The following is a 14,066-nucleotide window of genomic DNA, read 5'->3' as shown; positions in this document are numbered from 1 at the left end:
GAAGCGACTAGAGGCTGTTATCTTTGCAAAAGGAGGATCTACTAAATATTAATGTCACTTTTCTGTTGAGGTGCCCATACTTTTGCACCAGTCAAATTTTGGTTTAATGCATATTGCACATTTTCTGTTAGTACAATAAACCTCATTTCAATCCTGAAATATTACTGTGTCCATCAGTTATTAGATATATCAAACTGAAATGGCTGTAGCAAACACCAAAATATTTAGAACAAAAAATGATTAAGATTAATAGGGGTGCCCAAACTTTTTCATAGGACTGTATATGTATGTATCAGTGTTCTAAACATTCCGACGTTCATAGACTTTAATAAGTTGATATTTTCTCTAGATTTTGCTTCCTGTTGCTTTGATATTTACTGGATTCTTTCCTTGACCAGGTGTTCGGCATTGTCCCTCTTTATGGGCCGGTACTAATGGCGGCACAGTATATGCTTTCTCTTTACGTGTCCCTCCTACAGAGCGGCGGATGGAGGAGGCCGTGTCTGCATCACAGAGTAAGCCATGATCATGTTGGTGCTGAAGGATAATGTGGAAAGCAAATTAGGACTTGTGTAAAAACATGATGAGACTTTCTTATTTTATCTTTGTTCCAGTCAAAGAGATCCAGCTTATGCACAGGGCTCCGGTAGTTGGGATCCTCATTCTGGACGGTCACAGCATTCCCCTCCCTGAACCTCTCGAAGCTGCCCATGACCTTTCAAAAAGCCCAGACATGCAAGGAAGCCACCAATTGCTGGTCATATCTGAAGAACAGTTCAAGGTAGGAACACTGGAGGTTAGCGGGTGGCACGAGGTTCTTGAGAACTGGGATCTGACACTTGTCTTTAACAGATATTCACTCTGCCAAAAGTCAGCAGTAAACTGAAGCTGAAGCTGACGGCCACAGAAGGCTGCCGGGTGCGGAAGGCTGGGGTCTGCACGTTTGGTAGTTGTCGGGCAGAGGACCATAGTGAAAATCATTTGACTGTCCTTACCAACCTTGGAGATATCCAGGTAGTCTCCCTGCCCCATCTTAAACCACAAGTGCGTTATGACTGTATCCGGAAGGAAGATGTGAGTGGAATCGCCTCCTGTGTCTTCACCAAGTGTGGCCAAGGTAAGTGGAAGCTCCTCGGAGCACTTCGTCCCATACTACTGTGTTTCCCTGAAAATAAGACTGTGTCTTATATTAAATTTTGGTCCTAAAGATATGCTATGTCTTATTTTCAGGGGATGACTTATTTTCAGGGTAACGGGGGTACTACTGCTTGGGGTACTTCTTTATCTGATTTGTGTGGATACATTTCTGTTCCTTGAAGGGTTTTACCTCATATCCCCTTCGGAGATGGAGCGTTTCTCGCTGTCAACCTGTTGGCTCATTGCTCCTCGATGCAAAGTTGATCCACCAGAACCATCTGCAAATGGAAGACCCCAACGAATTGGCAGCACAGAAAGGCAAAACGAGAGGTCCAGGTAAGTCCCCGGGTCCAGACAAGGAATCGCTCGTTTTCTTGCTGCTTATATATAGTGACTTGGCTTTGGACAATACTGAACAGCCTGGGATTATAATGTTGGTTCCTGTCATTGCAGGGCGTCCAGTCGGAGTGACTCCAGCACAGATGGTAAGAAGGGAATCCCCTCGCGGTTATATACTGTAGATCTTACTAATTCCTATAGGGCTTCATTTAATAATAATAAAAAAAAATCTTTGGGACTGAATTAAAGGGTTCGCTTCTGCACCCCAACCCCTAACCTACTCAGGATAGTGCCATGGTCACTTGTATAGCAGCTGCGTGTAGTACCAGGCACAGCCACTATGGAGGGGGCAGCACTGTGCCTGTTATTGGAGACCTCACCATACCTTGCGGCCCCTTCACACAACTGATTGTCGGCTCTGGAAAAATGGATCAATATTAATGGGAGCAAATTAAAAACCTAAATATTTTAAAAAAAACCCTTGGAAATCAGAAATCAGTGACATTTTATCATATTTTTTTTTTTTTTTATTTCTGATGATTTTTTTTTTTTTTATTCTATTTTCTATACCGTATGATTACGGCGGCAGCCATCTGTCGGAGTGTCTCCTCTGTTCTAACAGCATTTACTGGTCTGCTTTACAGCAGTCTCATAGTCATGGGCAACAATAGGAGCCAACTCTTGATTGCAATGGAAGGTTTTCCTAGACTGTTCTGTGCAGGGAGGAGATAAACGGTGACATCATCTATTGTCCGGAGCGGATGTAATGATGGGTGTTATCTTCTCTTGTTATATGTTTTGTCTGTGTTGGAAATGAGATAAGCAACTGCAAACACAACCCCCTACAGACTTGGCAATTGTTGGTTTACTATTATTAGGTTGAGTAGCCAGAGTTAAAATTGCAGGGTATAGTATACAGTTTAGGGTAGTGATAAATGGTAAAAACCATATATGTAAAATATCCAGAGGTCGCGCTGAATTTGTTTCTGGAAGAGTAAAAACAGAAATGTGAAGGACGAAACCTGATGTGACGTCTCAGTAATGTCCGGACACATGACATCTCGGTAATGTCCAGGCACGTGACTTCTCGGTAATGTCCAGGCACGTGACGTCTCGGTAATGTCCAGGCACGTGACGTTTCAGTAATGTCCAGGCACGTGACTTCTCGGTAATGTCCAGGCACGTGGCGTCTCGGTAATGTCCAGGCACGTGACGTCTCTGTAATGTCCAGGCACGTGACGTCTCGGTAATGTCCAGGCACGTGACGTCTCGGTAATGTCCAGGCACGTGACGTTTCGGTAATGTCCAGGCACGTGACGTCTCTGTAATGTCCGGACACGTGGCGTCTCTGTAATGTCCGGACACGTGGCGTCTCTGTAATGTCCAGGCACGTGGCGTCTCTGTAATGTCCAGGCACGTGACGTCTCTGTAATGTCCAGGCACGTGACGTCTCTGTAATGTCCAGGCACGTGACGTCTCTGTAATGTCCGGACACATGGCGTCTTTGTAATGTCCGGACACATGGCGTCTCTGTAATGTCCGGACACGTGGCGTCTCGGTAATGTCCAGGCACGTGACGTTTCGGTAATGTCCAGGCACGTGACGTTTCGGTAATGTCCAGGCACGTGACGTCTCTGTAATGTCCGGACACGTGGCGTCTCTGTAATGTCCGGACACGTGGCGTCTCTGTAATGTCCGGGCACGTGGCGTCTCTGTAATGTCCAGGCACGTGGCGTCTCTGTAATGTCCAGGCACGTGACGTTTCGGTAATGTCCAGGCACGTGACGTCTCGGTAATGTCCAGGCACGTGACGTCTCTGTAATGTCCGGACACGTGGCGTCTCTGTAATGTCCAGGCTTAAGACGTCGCTAGTTACATTGCCGTCCTCTGTGCAGAACTAGTGACCAGCTGTGAGATGGCGGCCGTGGTAATCCTGCCTGCATGTGGCCGCCTCAGGCTACCAATGTGTGATCAGAACAACGGACTAGCGGACACACATGGACACCACGGACTATAAAGTTTTTTGCAGGACATTTTCATCTTGTGATTTTGACTGACCCTGTGACAGTTTCCAGCGCAGGTGTGAATGTAGCCTTAGTTATACTGGTTGGTGACTGCTGTGCACGCTCGGGCCCTGTTCACACATTGGATTCCTCTTCAGCTGCAGAATCCACAGTCAGATCGAGCAGATACTTCTGGAATCTGCTGCTGATATTGGGGCAGAATTTCACCATGTGAACAGGGCCTGGAGAATGGAGGGTCTCTATCCCCCCTGATCTGACAATGATGAGAGCCCGTGCGCTGCGCCAGTCTGATCAGTGGCGGTCCTGTGGTATTACTACGTACTAGAGAGTATAATTGTAGTTGTGTATGACATCTGTTCGTTGCGACCTCTGTGTATGTGACCTGTGTGTTCTTCTCTCAGCTCACAGATCTCGGAGGCAGGTGATGGAGCACGCCTTACTGAATGACGAGAGTGAGTATCCGCCATCGGCCGCGTGTTGTGACTATGCAGCGCAGGTCTCTACACTGAAGGATTAAATAGTCCTTAGGATATCACTGTCATTGGTCACATGGTACAACAGCAACGGCTCAGCCCCATTCAAGTGAACAGAGCCTGCACAACTGTACTGCCTGAGTATTCAGAGGCCGCATTCAGCCCCCAAACTCAGCCGCCTCTTCACCCAATTGCTAGGGCAAGTCCTCAGACCTCCAGGGCAGAAAAGTCACAGCTGAAAGTTCTTCTTCAATGATAGGATTATAGCCTAGGCCCGTCAATATCAAATCAGTCTGGTCTGACACCCAGTACCCTCGCAGATCAGCTGTGTATAACAGGCCCCAGCTATATCACCTATCCCTATATATATATCTACATCCCTATATCACCTATCCCTATATCATATAACCCTATATATATCCCTATATCATATAACCCTATATCACCTATCCCTATGTATATCGCCTATCCCTATATCATATAACCCTATATCACCTATCCCTATATCATATAACCCTATATTTTTTCTGAAATTTCCCCACTGTGGGACTATTAAAGGGTTATCTTATCTTATCTTATCACCTATCCCTATGTATATCACGTATCCCTATATCTCCTATCCCTATATCATATAACCCTATATATATCCCTGTATCATATAACCCTATATATATCCCTGTGTCATATAACCCTATATATATATATATAAAATATAGATATATATATATATATATATATATATATATATATATATATATATATATATATCTCCCTATATGGGGCTCACAAAAAAAAAATGGCAAAGAAATGCAGCAGAAGGTAAATTAGAAAGTCGTCTGACTGCAAATCTTGTCCTGGAGAGATAAACTAAGCCGTGTCTGTTCTTGTGTCTTATTGTGCAGACATGCTGAAAGAGATCCAGAGTACGCTGGAAGGTTCCCGAACGTAAGTGCACCCTGAGGTGGGGGTGGGGGGTCCGACATCCCTCCCTCTGCTGCCATCTGCCCATACAGTAGAGTCCCCCGACCCCACAGGTGAGGAGGCCGCACATGTGCACAGCGCTCTCTAGTATGGGAGTCACAGGAGCGACTAAGGATAGAGCCCCGGCCTCCTCTGTGTCCTCGTCCTCATGAATAACGGGCGGACGTTGCATTTGTCAGATATTTCTGGCGCTTGTCGGTCAGGTTGTGCTGCAGTGACAGACTTAGATCTTACTATTCTTCTCCGTGTCCTCGTGTTAATGGCTGCCCTTTTATCATCTTCTCTCCTTTGCAGGAGTTATGGGGAAAGACATTCCCGGCAGATCGCAGTCGGCGGCCGCCTCAGTAACGGAGCAGGTAGCGTATCAGGACGTTATATCACTTTATATTGGGTCACCAGCTTAGACCTCCAATAAGGATGCATTCACATACAAGGGTTTTGTCATCAGGCTTTTTCTAAGATGTCAGTTTTTACCATGATGGTTCCCGAGGGTACAAACTACTGCTAGTAAAGGTCTGGTGACATTATACTGTGTGTGGGGGGAGGGACTAACGTGACATTATACTGTGTGTGGGGGAGCGACTAACGTGACATTATACTGTGTGTGTGTGGGGGGAGCGACTAACGTGACATTATACTGTGTGTGTGGGGGAGCGACTAACGTGACATTATACTGTGGGGGGGAGCGACTAACGTGACATTATACTGTGTGTGGGGGGGAGCAACTAACGTGACATTACACTGTGTGTGTGTGTGGGGGAGCAACTAACGTGACATTATACTGTGTGTGGTGGGGAGCGACTAACGTGACATTATACTGTGTGTGGTGGGGAGCGACTAACGTGACATTATACTGTGTGTGGGGTGAGCGACTAATGTGACATACTGTGTGTGTGGGGGAGCAACTAACGTGACATTATACTGTGTGTGTGGGAAGCGACTAACGTGACATTATGCTGTGTGTGTGTGTGGGGGGGGGAGCGACTAATGTGACATTATACTGTGTGGGGGGGGGAAGTGACTAACGTGACATTATACTGTATGTGGGGGGGGAAGTGACTAACGTGACATTATACTGTTTGGGGGGGAGGGACTAACGTGACATTATACTGTGTGGGGGGGGGAAGTGACTAACGTGACATTATACTGTGTGTGTGGGGGAGCGACTAACGTGACATTATACTGTGTGTGTGTGGGGGGAGCGACTAACGTGACATTATACTGTGTGGGGGGGAGGGACTAACGTGACATTATACTGTGTGTGGGGGAGCGACTAACGTGACATTATACTGTGTGTGTGGGAAGCGACTAATGTGACATTATACTGTGTGTGTGGGGGAGCGACTAACGTAACATTATACTGTGTGTGGGGGGGGGAAGCGACTAACGTGACATTATACTGTGTGTGGGGGAGCGACTAACGTGACATACTGTGTGTGTGGGAAGCGACTAATGTGACATTATACTATGTGTGTGGGAAGCGACTAACGTGACATTATACTGTGTGGGGGGGAAGCGACTAACGTGACATTATACTGTGTGTGTGTGGGGGAGCGACTAATGTGACATTATACTGTGTGGGGGGGGGAAGTGACTAACGTGACATTATACTGTATGTGGGGGGGGGGAGTGACTAACGTGACATTATACTGTGTGTGGGGGGGGGGAGCGACTAACGTGACATTATACTGTGGGGGGGGAGCGACTAACGTGACATTATACTGTGTGTGTGGGGGAGCGTCTAACGTGACATTATACTGTGTGTGTGTGGGGGGAGCGACTAACGTGACATTATACTGTGTGTGGGGGGGGAGCGACTAACGTGACATTATACTGTGTGTGGGGGGGGGGAGCGACTAACGTGACATTATACTGTGTGGGGGGGGGGGAGCGACTAACGTGACATTATACTGTGTGTGGGGGGGAGCGACTAACGTGACATTATACTGTGTGTGGGGGGGGTGAGCGACTAACGTGACATTATACTGTGTGTGTGGGGGGAGCGACTAACGTGACATTATACTGTGTGTGGGGGGGGAGCGACTAACGTGACATTATACTGTGTGTGGGGGGGAGCGACTAACGTGACATTATACTGTGTGTGTGGGGGGGGGAGCGACTAACGTGACATTATACTGTGTGGGGGGGGGAGCGACTAACGTGACATTATACTGTGTGTGTGGGGGGAGCGACTAACGTGACATACTGTGTGTGTGTGGGGGGAGCGACTAACGTGACATTATACTGTGTGTGTGTGGGGGGGAGCGACTAACGTGACATTATACTGTGTGTGGGGGGGAGCGACTAACGTGACATTATACTGTGTGTGGGGGGGGAGCGACTAACGTGACATACTGTGTGTGTGTGGGGGGAGCGACTAACGTGACATTATACTGTGTGTGTGTGGGGGGAGCGACTAACGTGACATTATACTGTGTGTGGGGGGGAGCGACTAACGTGACATTATACTGTGTGTGGGGGGGAGCGACTAACGTGACATTATACTGTGTGTGGGGGGGAGCGACTAACGTGACATTATACTGTGTGTGGGGGGGAGCAACTAACGTGACATTACACTGTGTGTGTGGGGGAGCGACTAACGTGACATTATACTGTGTGTGGTGGGGAGCGACTAACGTGACATTATACTGTGTGTGGGGTGAGCGACTAATGTGACATTATACTGTGTGTGTGGGGGGGAGCAACTAACGTGACATTATACTGTGTGTGTGTGGGGGGGGAGCGACTAACGTGACATTATACTGTGTGTGGGGGGGAGCGACTAACGTGACATTATACTGTGTGTGTGTGGGGGGGGAGCGACTAACGTGACATTATACTGTGTGGGGGGGGAGCGACTAACGTGACATTATACTGTGTGTGTGGGGGGAGCGACTAACGTGACATTATACTGTGTGTGTGTGGGGGGAGCGACTAACGTGACATTATACTGTGTGTGGGGGGGAGCGACTAACGTGACATTATACTGTGTGTGGGGGGGAGCAACTAACGTGACATTACACTGTGTGTGTGGGGGAGCAACTAACGTGACATTATACTGTGTGTGGTGGGGAGCGACTAACGTGACATTATACTGTGTGTGGGGTGAGCGACTAATGTGACATTATACTGTGTGTGTGGGGGGGAGCAACTAACGTGACATTATACTGTGTGTGTGTGGGGGGGGGAGCGACTAACGTGACATTATACTGTGTGTGTGGGAAGCGACTAATGTGACATTATACTGTGTGGGGGGGGAAGCGACTAACGTGACATTATGCTGTGTGTGTGTGTGTGTGTGTGTGGGGGGAGCGACTAATGTGACATTATACTGTGTGGGGGGGAAGCGACTAACGTGACATTATACTGTGTGGGGGGGAAGCGACTAACGTGACATTATACTGTGTGGGGGGGAAGTGACTAACGTGACATTATACTGTATGTGGGGGGGGGAAGTGACTAACGTGACATTATACTGTGTGTGGGGGGGGAGTGACTAACGTGACATTATACTGTGTGGGGGGGGGAAGTGACTAACGTGACATTATACTGTGTGTGTGTGGGGGGAGAGACTAACGTGACATTATACTGTGTGGGGGAGGGGGGAGCGACTAACGTGACATTATACCACAAGAGGGCATTAAGGCGCATCATATGGTTAGTGGCAGCAGTATAATGTGGGGGGAGCGTGCCCAGACAGTGTGCCCCATTTTTCTGCCACCTCATATTGTGTGCCTAAGTTTTGCCCCACCCCCACAGTGTAATTCTCCATTAGTGCTCCCCATATATTACTTACGTTCCTGCACGTATGGAGACAGCCGGAACGATTAGCGATCTCTGCTGCGTCTAGTGCTGGATCGGGGGAGGGGCAGTGGGTGGTTTCTCCCACCCAACGTCATAATGATAATGGCGGGAGACAGGGGGTCCGGACAGGCAGCAATTGCTTCACTACTTTACATAAATGTGCAGAACTATCCGGCTGATATAATCCCATAGAAAGCCGGTGGTCATATATACCCTATATACCGCATATACCGCGCCCCAGCAGGTCCAGGACACTGCTCCTTTGAGCGAACATTGAGTGAACATTGGCCGTAATCGGGCCCCACAATGCCCGTGTGAACCAATGGCCTCTGTGTTCTGTATGAATCAATAGGAAATGTAATGGGATGTTACATTAGTGCAGCACACAGGGGGCGCTGTATGGGGGGCAGCCGCTCCTTGGTGGAATATGCCGCCTCCTCCTGATGCCCGGGGTCCTGCTGGGGTTTCTGGCTCCTGATCTGGCGCTGCCTGGGGTCCTGCCGGGGTCTCTGGCTCCTGATCTGGCGCTGCCTGGGGTCCTGCTGGGGTTTCTGGCTCCTGATCTGGCGCTGCCTGGGGTCCTGCCGGGGTCTCTGGCTCCTGATCTGGCGCTGCCTGGGGTCCTGCTGGGGTTTCTGGCTCCTGATCTGGCGCTGCCTGGGGTCCTGCCGGGGTCTCTGGCTCCTGATCTGGCGCTGCCTGGGGTCCTGCCGGGGTTTCTGGCTCCTGATCTGGCGCTGCCTGGGGTCCTGCCGGGGTCTCTGGCTCCTGATCTGGCGCTGCCTGGGGTCCTGCCGGGGTTTCTGGCTCCTGATCTGGTGCTGCCTGGGGTCCTGCCGGGGTCTCTGGCTCCTGATCTGGCGCTGCCTGGGGTCCTGCTGGGGTCTCTGGCTCCTGATCTGGCGCTGCCTGGGGTCCTGCTGGGGTTTCTGGCTCCTGATCTGGTGCAGCCTGGGGTCCTGCTGGGGTCTCTGGCTCCTGATCTGGCGCTGCCTGGGGTCCTGCCGGGGTCTCTGGCTCCTGATCTGGCGCTGCCTGGGCCCCGCTGGGGTCTCTCGCCCCTGATCTGGCGCTGCCTGGGGTCCTGCCGGGGTCTCTGGCTCCTGATCTGGGGTCCTGCTGGGGTCTCTGGCTCCTGATCTGGTGCAGCCTGGGGTCCTGCTGGGGTCTCTGGCTCCTGATCTGGCGCTGCCTGGGCCCCGCTGGGGTCTCTGGCTCCTGATCTGGTGCTGCCTGGGGTCCTGCTGGGGTCTCTGGCTCCTGATCTGGCGCTGCCTGGGGTCCTGCTGGGGTTTCTGGCTCCTGATCTGGCGCTGCCTGGGCCCCGCTGGGGTCTCTGGCTCCTGATCTGGTGCTGCCTGGGGTCCTGCTGGGGTCTCTGGCTCCTGATCTGGCGCTGCCTGGGGTCCTGCTGGGGTTTCTGGCTCCTGATCTGGCGCTGCCTGGGGTCCTGCTGGGGTCTCTGGCTCCTGATCTGGCGCTGCCTGGGGTCCTGCTGGGGTTTCTGGCTCCTGATCTGGTGCAGCCTGGGGTCCTGCTGGGGTCTCTGGCTCCTGATCTGGCGCTGCCTGGGGTCCTGCCGGGGTCTCTGGCTCCTGATCTGGCGCTGCCTGGGGTCCTGCTGGGGTCTCTGGCTCCTGATCTGGCGCTGCCTGGGGTCCTGCTGGGGTTTCTGGCTCCTGATCTGGTGCAGCCTGGGGTCCTGCTGGGGTCTCTGGCTCCTGATCTGGCGCTGCCTGGGGTCCTGCCGGGGTCTCTGGCTCCTGATCTGGCGCTGCCTGGGCCCCGCTGGGGTCTCTGGCTCCTGATCTGGTGCAGCCTGGGGTCCTGCCGGGGTCTCTGGCTCCTGATCTGGCGCTGCCTGGGGTCCTGCTGGGGTCTCTGGCTCCTGATCTGGCGCTGCCTGGGGTCCTGCCGGGGTCTCTGGCTCCTGATCTGGCGCTGCCTGGGGTCCTGCTGGGGTCTCTGGCTCCTGATCTGGCGCTGCCTGGGGTCCTGCTGGGGTTTCTGGCTCCTGATCTGGTGCAGCCTGGGGTCCTGCTGGGGTCTCTGGCTCCTGATCTGGCGCTGCCTGGGGTCCTGCTGGGGTTTCTGGCTCCTGATCTGGCGCTGCCTGGGGTCCTGCTGGGGTCTCTGGCTCCTGATCTGGCGCTGCCTGGGGTCCTGCTGGGGTTTCTGGCTCCTGATCTGGTGCAGCCTGGGGTCCTGCTGGGGTCTCTCGCCCCTGATCTCTCTACATAAATAAGGGGATCACCAGGGCAGCTAGCAATGACCTGTGGAATAAAAGGGGATCAGAGATGGAAGGTTTCCTTGGGATAATACTTGTGAGAATTGCACCAGAATGTTTTATGTCTTGAAGATTAATTAGCATTTTCCTTCATTTCAAAGCAGAATGACCTCGCTGACGTTGCGATCCCGCCATTGTGAATACACTACTGACCCCAGACCCTCGGACTAGAGCAAGCTACAAGACAAGAAGCTTCGGTCCGTGGTCTGGACACTGCGGCCATACGACCTCCATTCTGCACACGTCTCTTTATCTGTTCCTACAGGAAATAGTTTTTTAAGTTATGATGTTACTGCCTTACCCCTCCCCCCTCTGCGCCCCCAGGGGGACGATGGCCAAATTGTGGTTTTCTTTATTTTAATTTTTTTTAATAATTTTTCTTTTTATTGAATGATTTTTAGGCTCACTGTTTTTATACTGTCCGATGTGGTGTAAGCCGCCCTCGATGTTGGGTGTCTTGAATTTATTGGGTTTTTGTGCTTCCCAGTGATCGGGCCGCCATGCAATCTATTTTTGTAGGAAATGACCATTTTGGTTGCCTTGCACACCAATAAATTATATGTTCAGCTACTTCTTTGTGTCACTGATTTACTCTGCATGATGTGTCCCTGTAACATGGCAGCCGTAACGTCAAAGTCAAGTCGGTGGTCCCTATTTATAACTGTTGGGGCCACACTGGGTAGATATTATTGAATTTCCCTCATCGCCAGCACTGCAAAACCCACCAGAAATCGGGAGCCGCTGACTTGCACAGCTTTGCCATGAAGGCCATGGATGAAACCTGCAGCAATAATGGACGTTCCGGGAGTCTGAAATCCGAAGTCACTTTGTAGCTGCAACATGTGGCTGAGATTTAAAGGGATTGTCCAGACTTTAAACAGGCCAGGAAAGGTGGAGAAAAGAGAAATCCTACTTTCCTTTCCCACAATGCCTCCAAGTGCCGTCTGGTCCTGGCGGTCCATTATCTGCCATTATTGGGGTGAGGCCGTTACAGAAGAAGATGGAGGCGGCGCTGGAGAGTTCTCTCACAGCATTAGGACCGCCCCCAGTGCTGCTAGAGAACTCATTTGCATACCGAAGAAAACCGAGATTTCTACTAAACGGCGGCGCAAAGAAGACATGTAAAGGTAAGAGAAGAAGAGGCTTTCTTAAAAATGTCGTTTTAATGATGGAATCCCTTTAATATGTTGTTGCACAGCCTTTCAGGGCAATCGCTGCGATCAGACGACTCCTTTAACTGTCAGTGAGACTTCCGCCCCTCTCCGCAGGGTTTTTGGGCCCCTCCTCTGCTCCAGGTGTCTCGGGTGTGAAGGGGCCTTCTCCAGACGCCATGTTTCAGCTCCTTCCAATAGGATTTAGGTGCGGGCCCATAGAAGCCACTTCAGAATAGTCCGATGTTCTCCTCAGCCATTCTTGGGGGGTTTAGCTGTGTGAAATCTCATCTCTAGGGGGGGCAAAGACCGAGCCCAAAAGACTTGCATATGGGATTGTAGCCAAAGTATTGGGATAGGGGGTGAAGACTTTTACACCTCACTGTATATGATACATGAATGAGGGGGTATATAATACAGTATGAGGAGTAGACAGGGGGGTATATAATACAGTATGAGGAGTATACGGGGGGTATATAATACAGCATGAGGAGTATACAGGGGGGTATACAATACAGTATGAGGAGTATACAGGGGGGTATATAATACAGTATGAGGAGTATACAGGGGGATATATAATACAGTATGAGGAGTATACAGGGGGATATATAATACAGTATGAGGAGTATACAGGGGGGTATATAATACAGTATGAGGAGTATACAGGGGGCTATACAATACAGTATGAGGAGTATACAGGGGGTATATATAATACAGTATGAGGAGTATACAGGGGGATATATAATACAGTATGAGGAGTATACAGGGGGGTATATAATACAGTATGAGGAGTATACAGGGGGGTATATAATACAGTATGAGGAGTATACAGGGGGCTATACAATACAGTATGAGGAGTATACAGGGGGCTATACAATACAGTATGAGGAGTATACAGGGGGCTATACAATACAGTATGAGGAGTATACAGGGGGCTATACAATACAGTATGAGGAGTATACAGGGGGCTATACAATACAGTATGAGGAGTATACAGGGGGCTATACAATACAGTATGAGGAGTATACAGGGGGCTATACAATACAGTATGAGGAGTATACAGGGGGCTATACAATACAGTATGAGGAGTATACAGGGGGCTATACAATACAGTATGAGGAGTATACAGGGGGCTATACAATACAGTATGAGGAGTATACAGGGGGCTATACAATACAGTATGAGGAGTATACAGGGGGCTATACAATACAGTATGAGGAGTATACAGGGGGTATATATAATACAGTATGAGGAGTATACAGGGGGGTATACAATACAGTATGAGGAGTATACAGGGGGGTATACAATACAGTATGAGGAGTATACAGGGGGGTATATAATACAGTATGAGGAGTAGACAGGGGGGTATATAACACAGTATGAGGAGTATACAGGGGGGTATATAACACAGTATGAGGAGTATACAGGGGGGTATATAACACAGTATGAGGAGTATACAGGGGGGTATATAATACAGTATGAGGAGTATACAGGGGGGTATATAATACAGTATGAGGAGTATACAGGGGGGTATATAATACAGTATGAGGAGTATACGGGGGGTATATAATACAGTATGAGGAGTATACGGGGGGTATATAATACAGTATGAGGAGTATACGGGGGGTATATAATACAGCATGAGGAGTATACGGGGGCTATACAATACAGCATGAGGCGTATACAGGGGCTATACAATACAGCATGAGGCGTATACAGGGGGTATATATAATACAGTATGAGGAGTATACAGGGGGGTATACAATACAGTATGAGGAGTATACAGGGGGGTATATAATACAGTATGAGGAGTATACAGGGGGGTATATAATACAGTATGAGGAGTATACAGGGGGCTATACAATACAGT

General features: G+C 49.8%; 1 protein-coding gene across 3 annotated transcripts in view; it reads left to right on the top strand.

Moving 5' to 3' along the window:
* The window catches only part of LLGL2 (LLGL scribble cell polarity complex component 2), an 84,929-nt gene extending 73,314 nt beyond the window's left edge, over nucleotides 1-11,615 (top strand). Inside the window, exons 18-26 of one of the 3 annotated variants that reach the window (XM_075261908.1) lie at nucleotides 399-515; nucleotides 615-781; nucleotides 853-1,117; nucleotides 1,320-1,473; nucleotides 1,591-1,622; nucleotides 3,902-3,952; nucleotides 4,876-4,918; nucleotides 5,249-5,310; nucleotides 11,150-11,615. In XM_075261908.1, the coding sequence (XP_075118009.1) occupies nucleotides 399-515; nucleotides 615-781; nucleotides 853-1,117; nucleotides 1,320-1,473; nucleotides 1,591-1,622; nucleotides 3,902-3,952; nucleotides 4,876-4,918; nucleotides 5,249-5,310; nucleotides 11,150-11,154 (896 nt within the window). In that variant the 3' untranslated portion in view covers nucleotides 11,155-11,615. Of the gene's footprint in view, nucleotides 1-398; nucleotides 516-614; nucleotides 782-852; nucleotides 1,118-1,319; nucleotides 1,486-1,590; nucleotides 1,623-3,901; nucleotides 3,953-4,875; nucleotides 4,920-5,248; nucleotides 5,311-11,146 lie in introns of those variants that run through there. The other 2 variants (XM_075261907.1, XR_012713048.1) reach the window with 2 other exon arrangements.
* Nucleotides 11,616-14,066: the final 2,451 nt, after the last annotated feature.

Source organism: Leptodactylus fuscus, unplaced genomic scaffold (assembly GCF_031893055.1).
Source record: "Leptodactylus fuscus isolate aLepFus1 unplaced genomic scaffold, aLepFus1.hap2 HAP2_SCAFFOLD_61, whole genome shotgun sequence".
NCBI classification, from domain to species: Eukaryota; Metazoa; Chordata; class Amphibia; order Anura; family Leptodactylidae; genus Leptodactylus; species Leptodactylus fuscus.
Note: the sequence above shows the minus strand (reverse complement) of the source record. Positions and strands in the feature narration are given on the sequence as shown.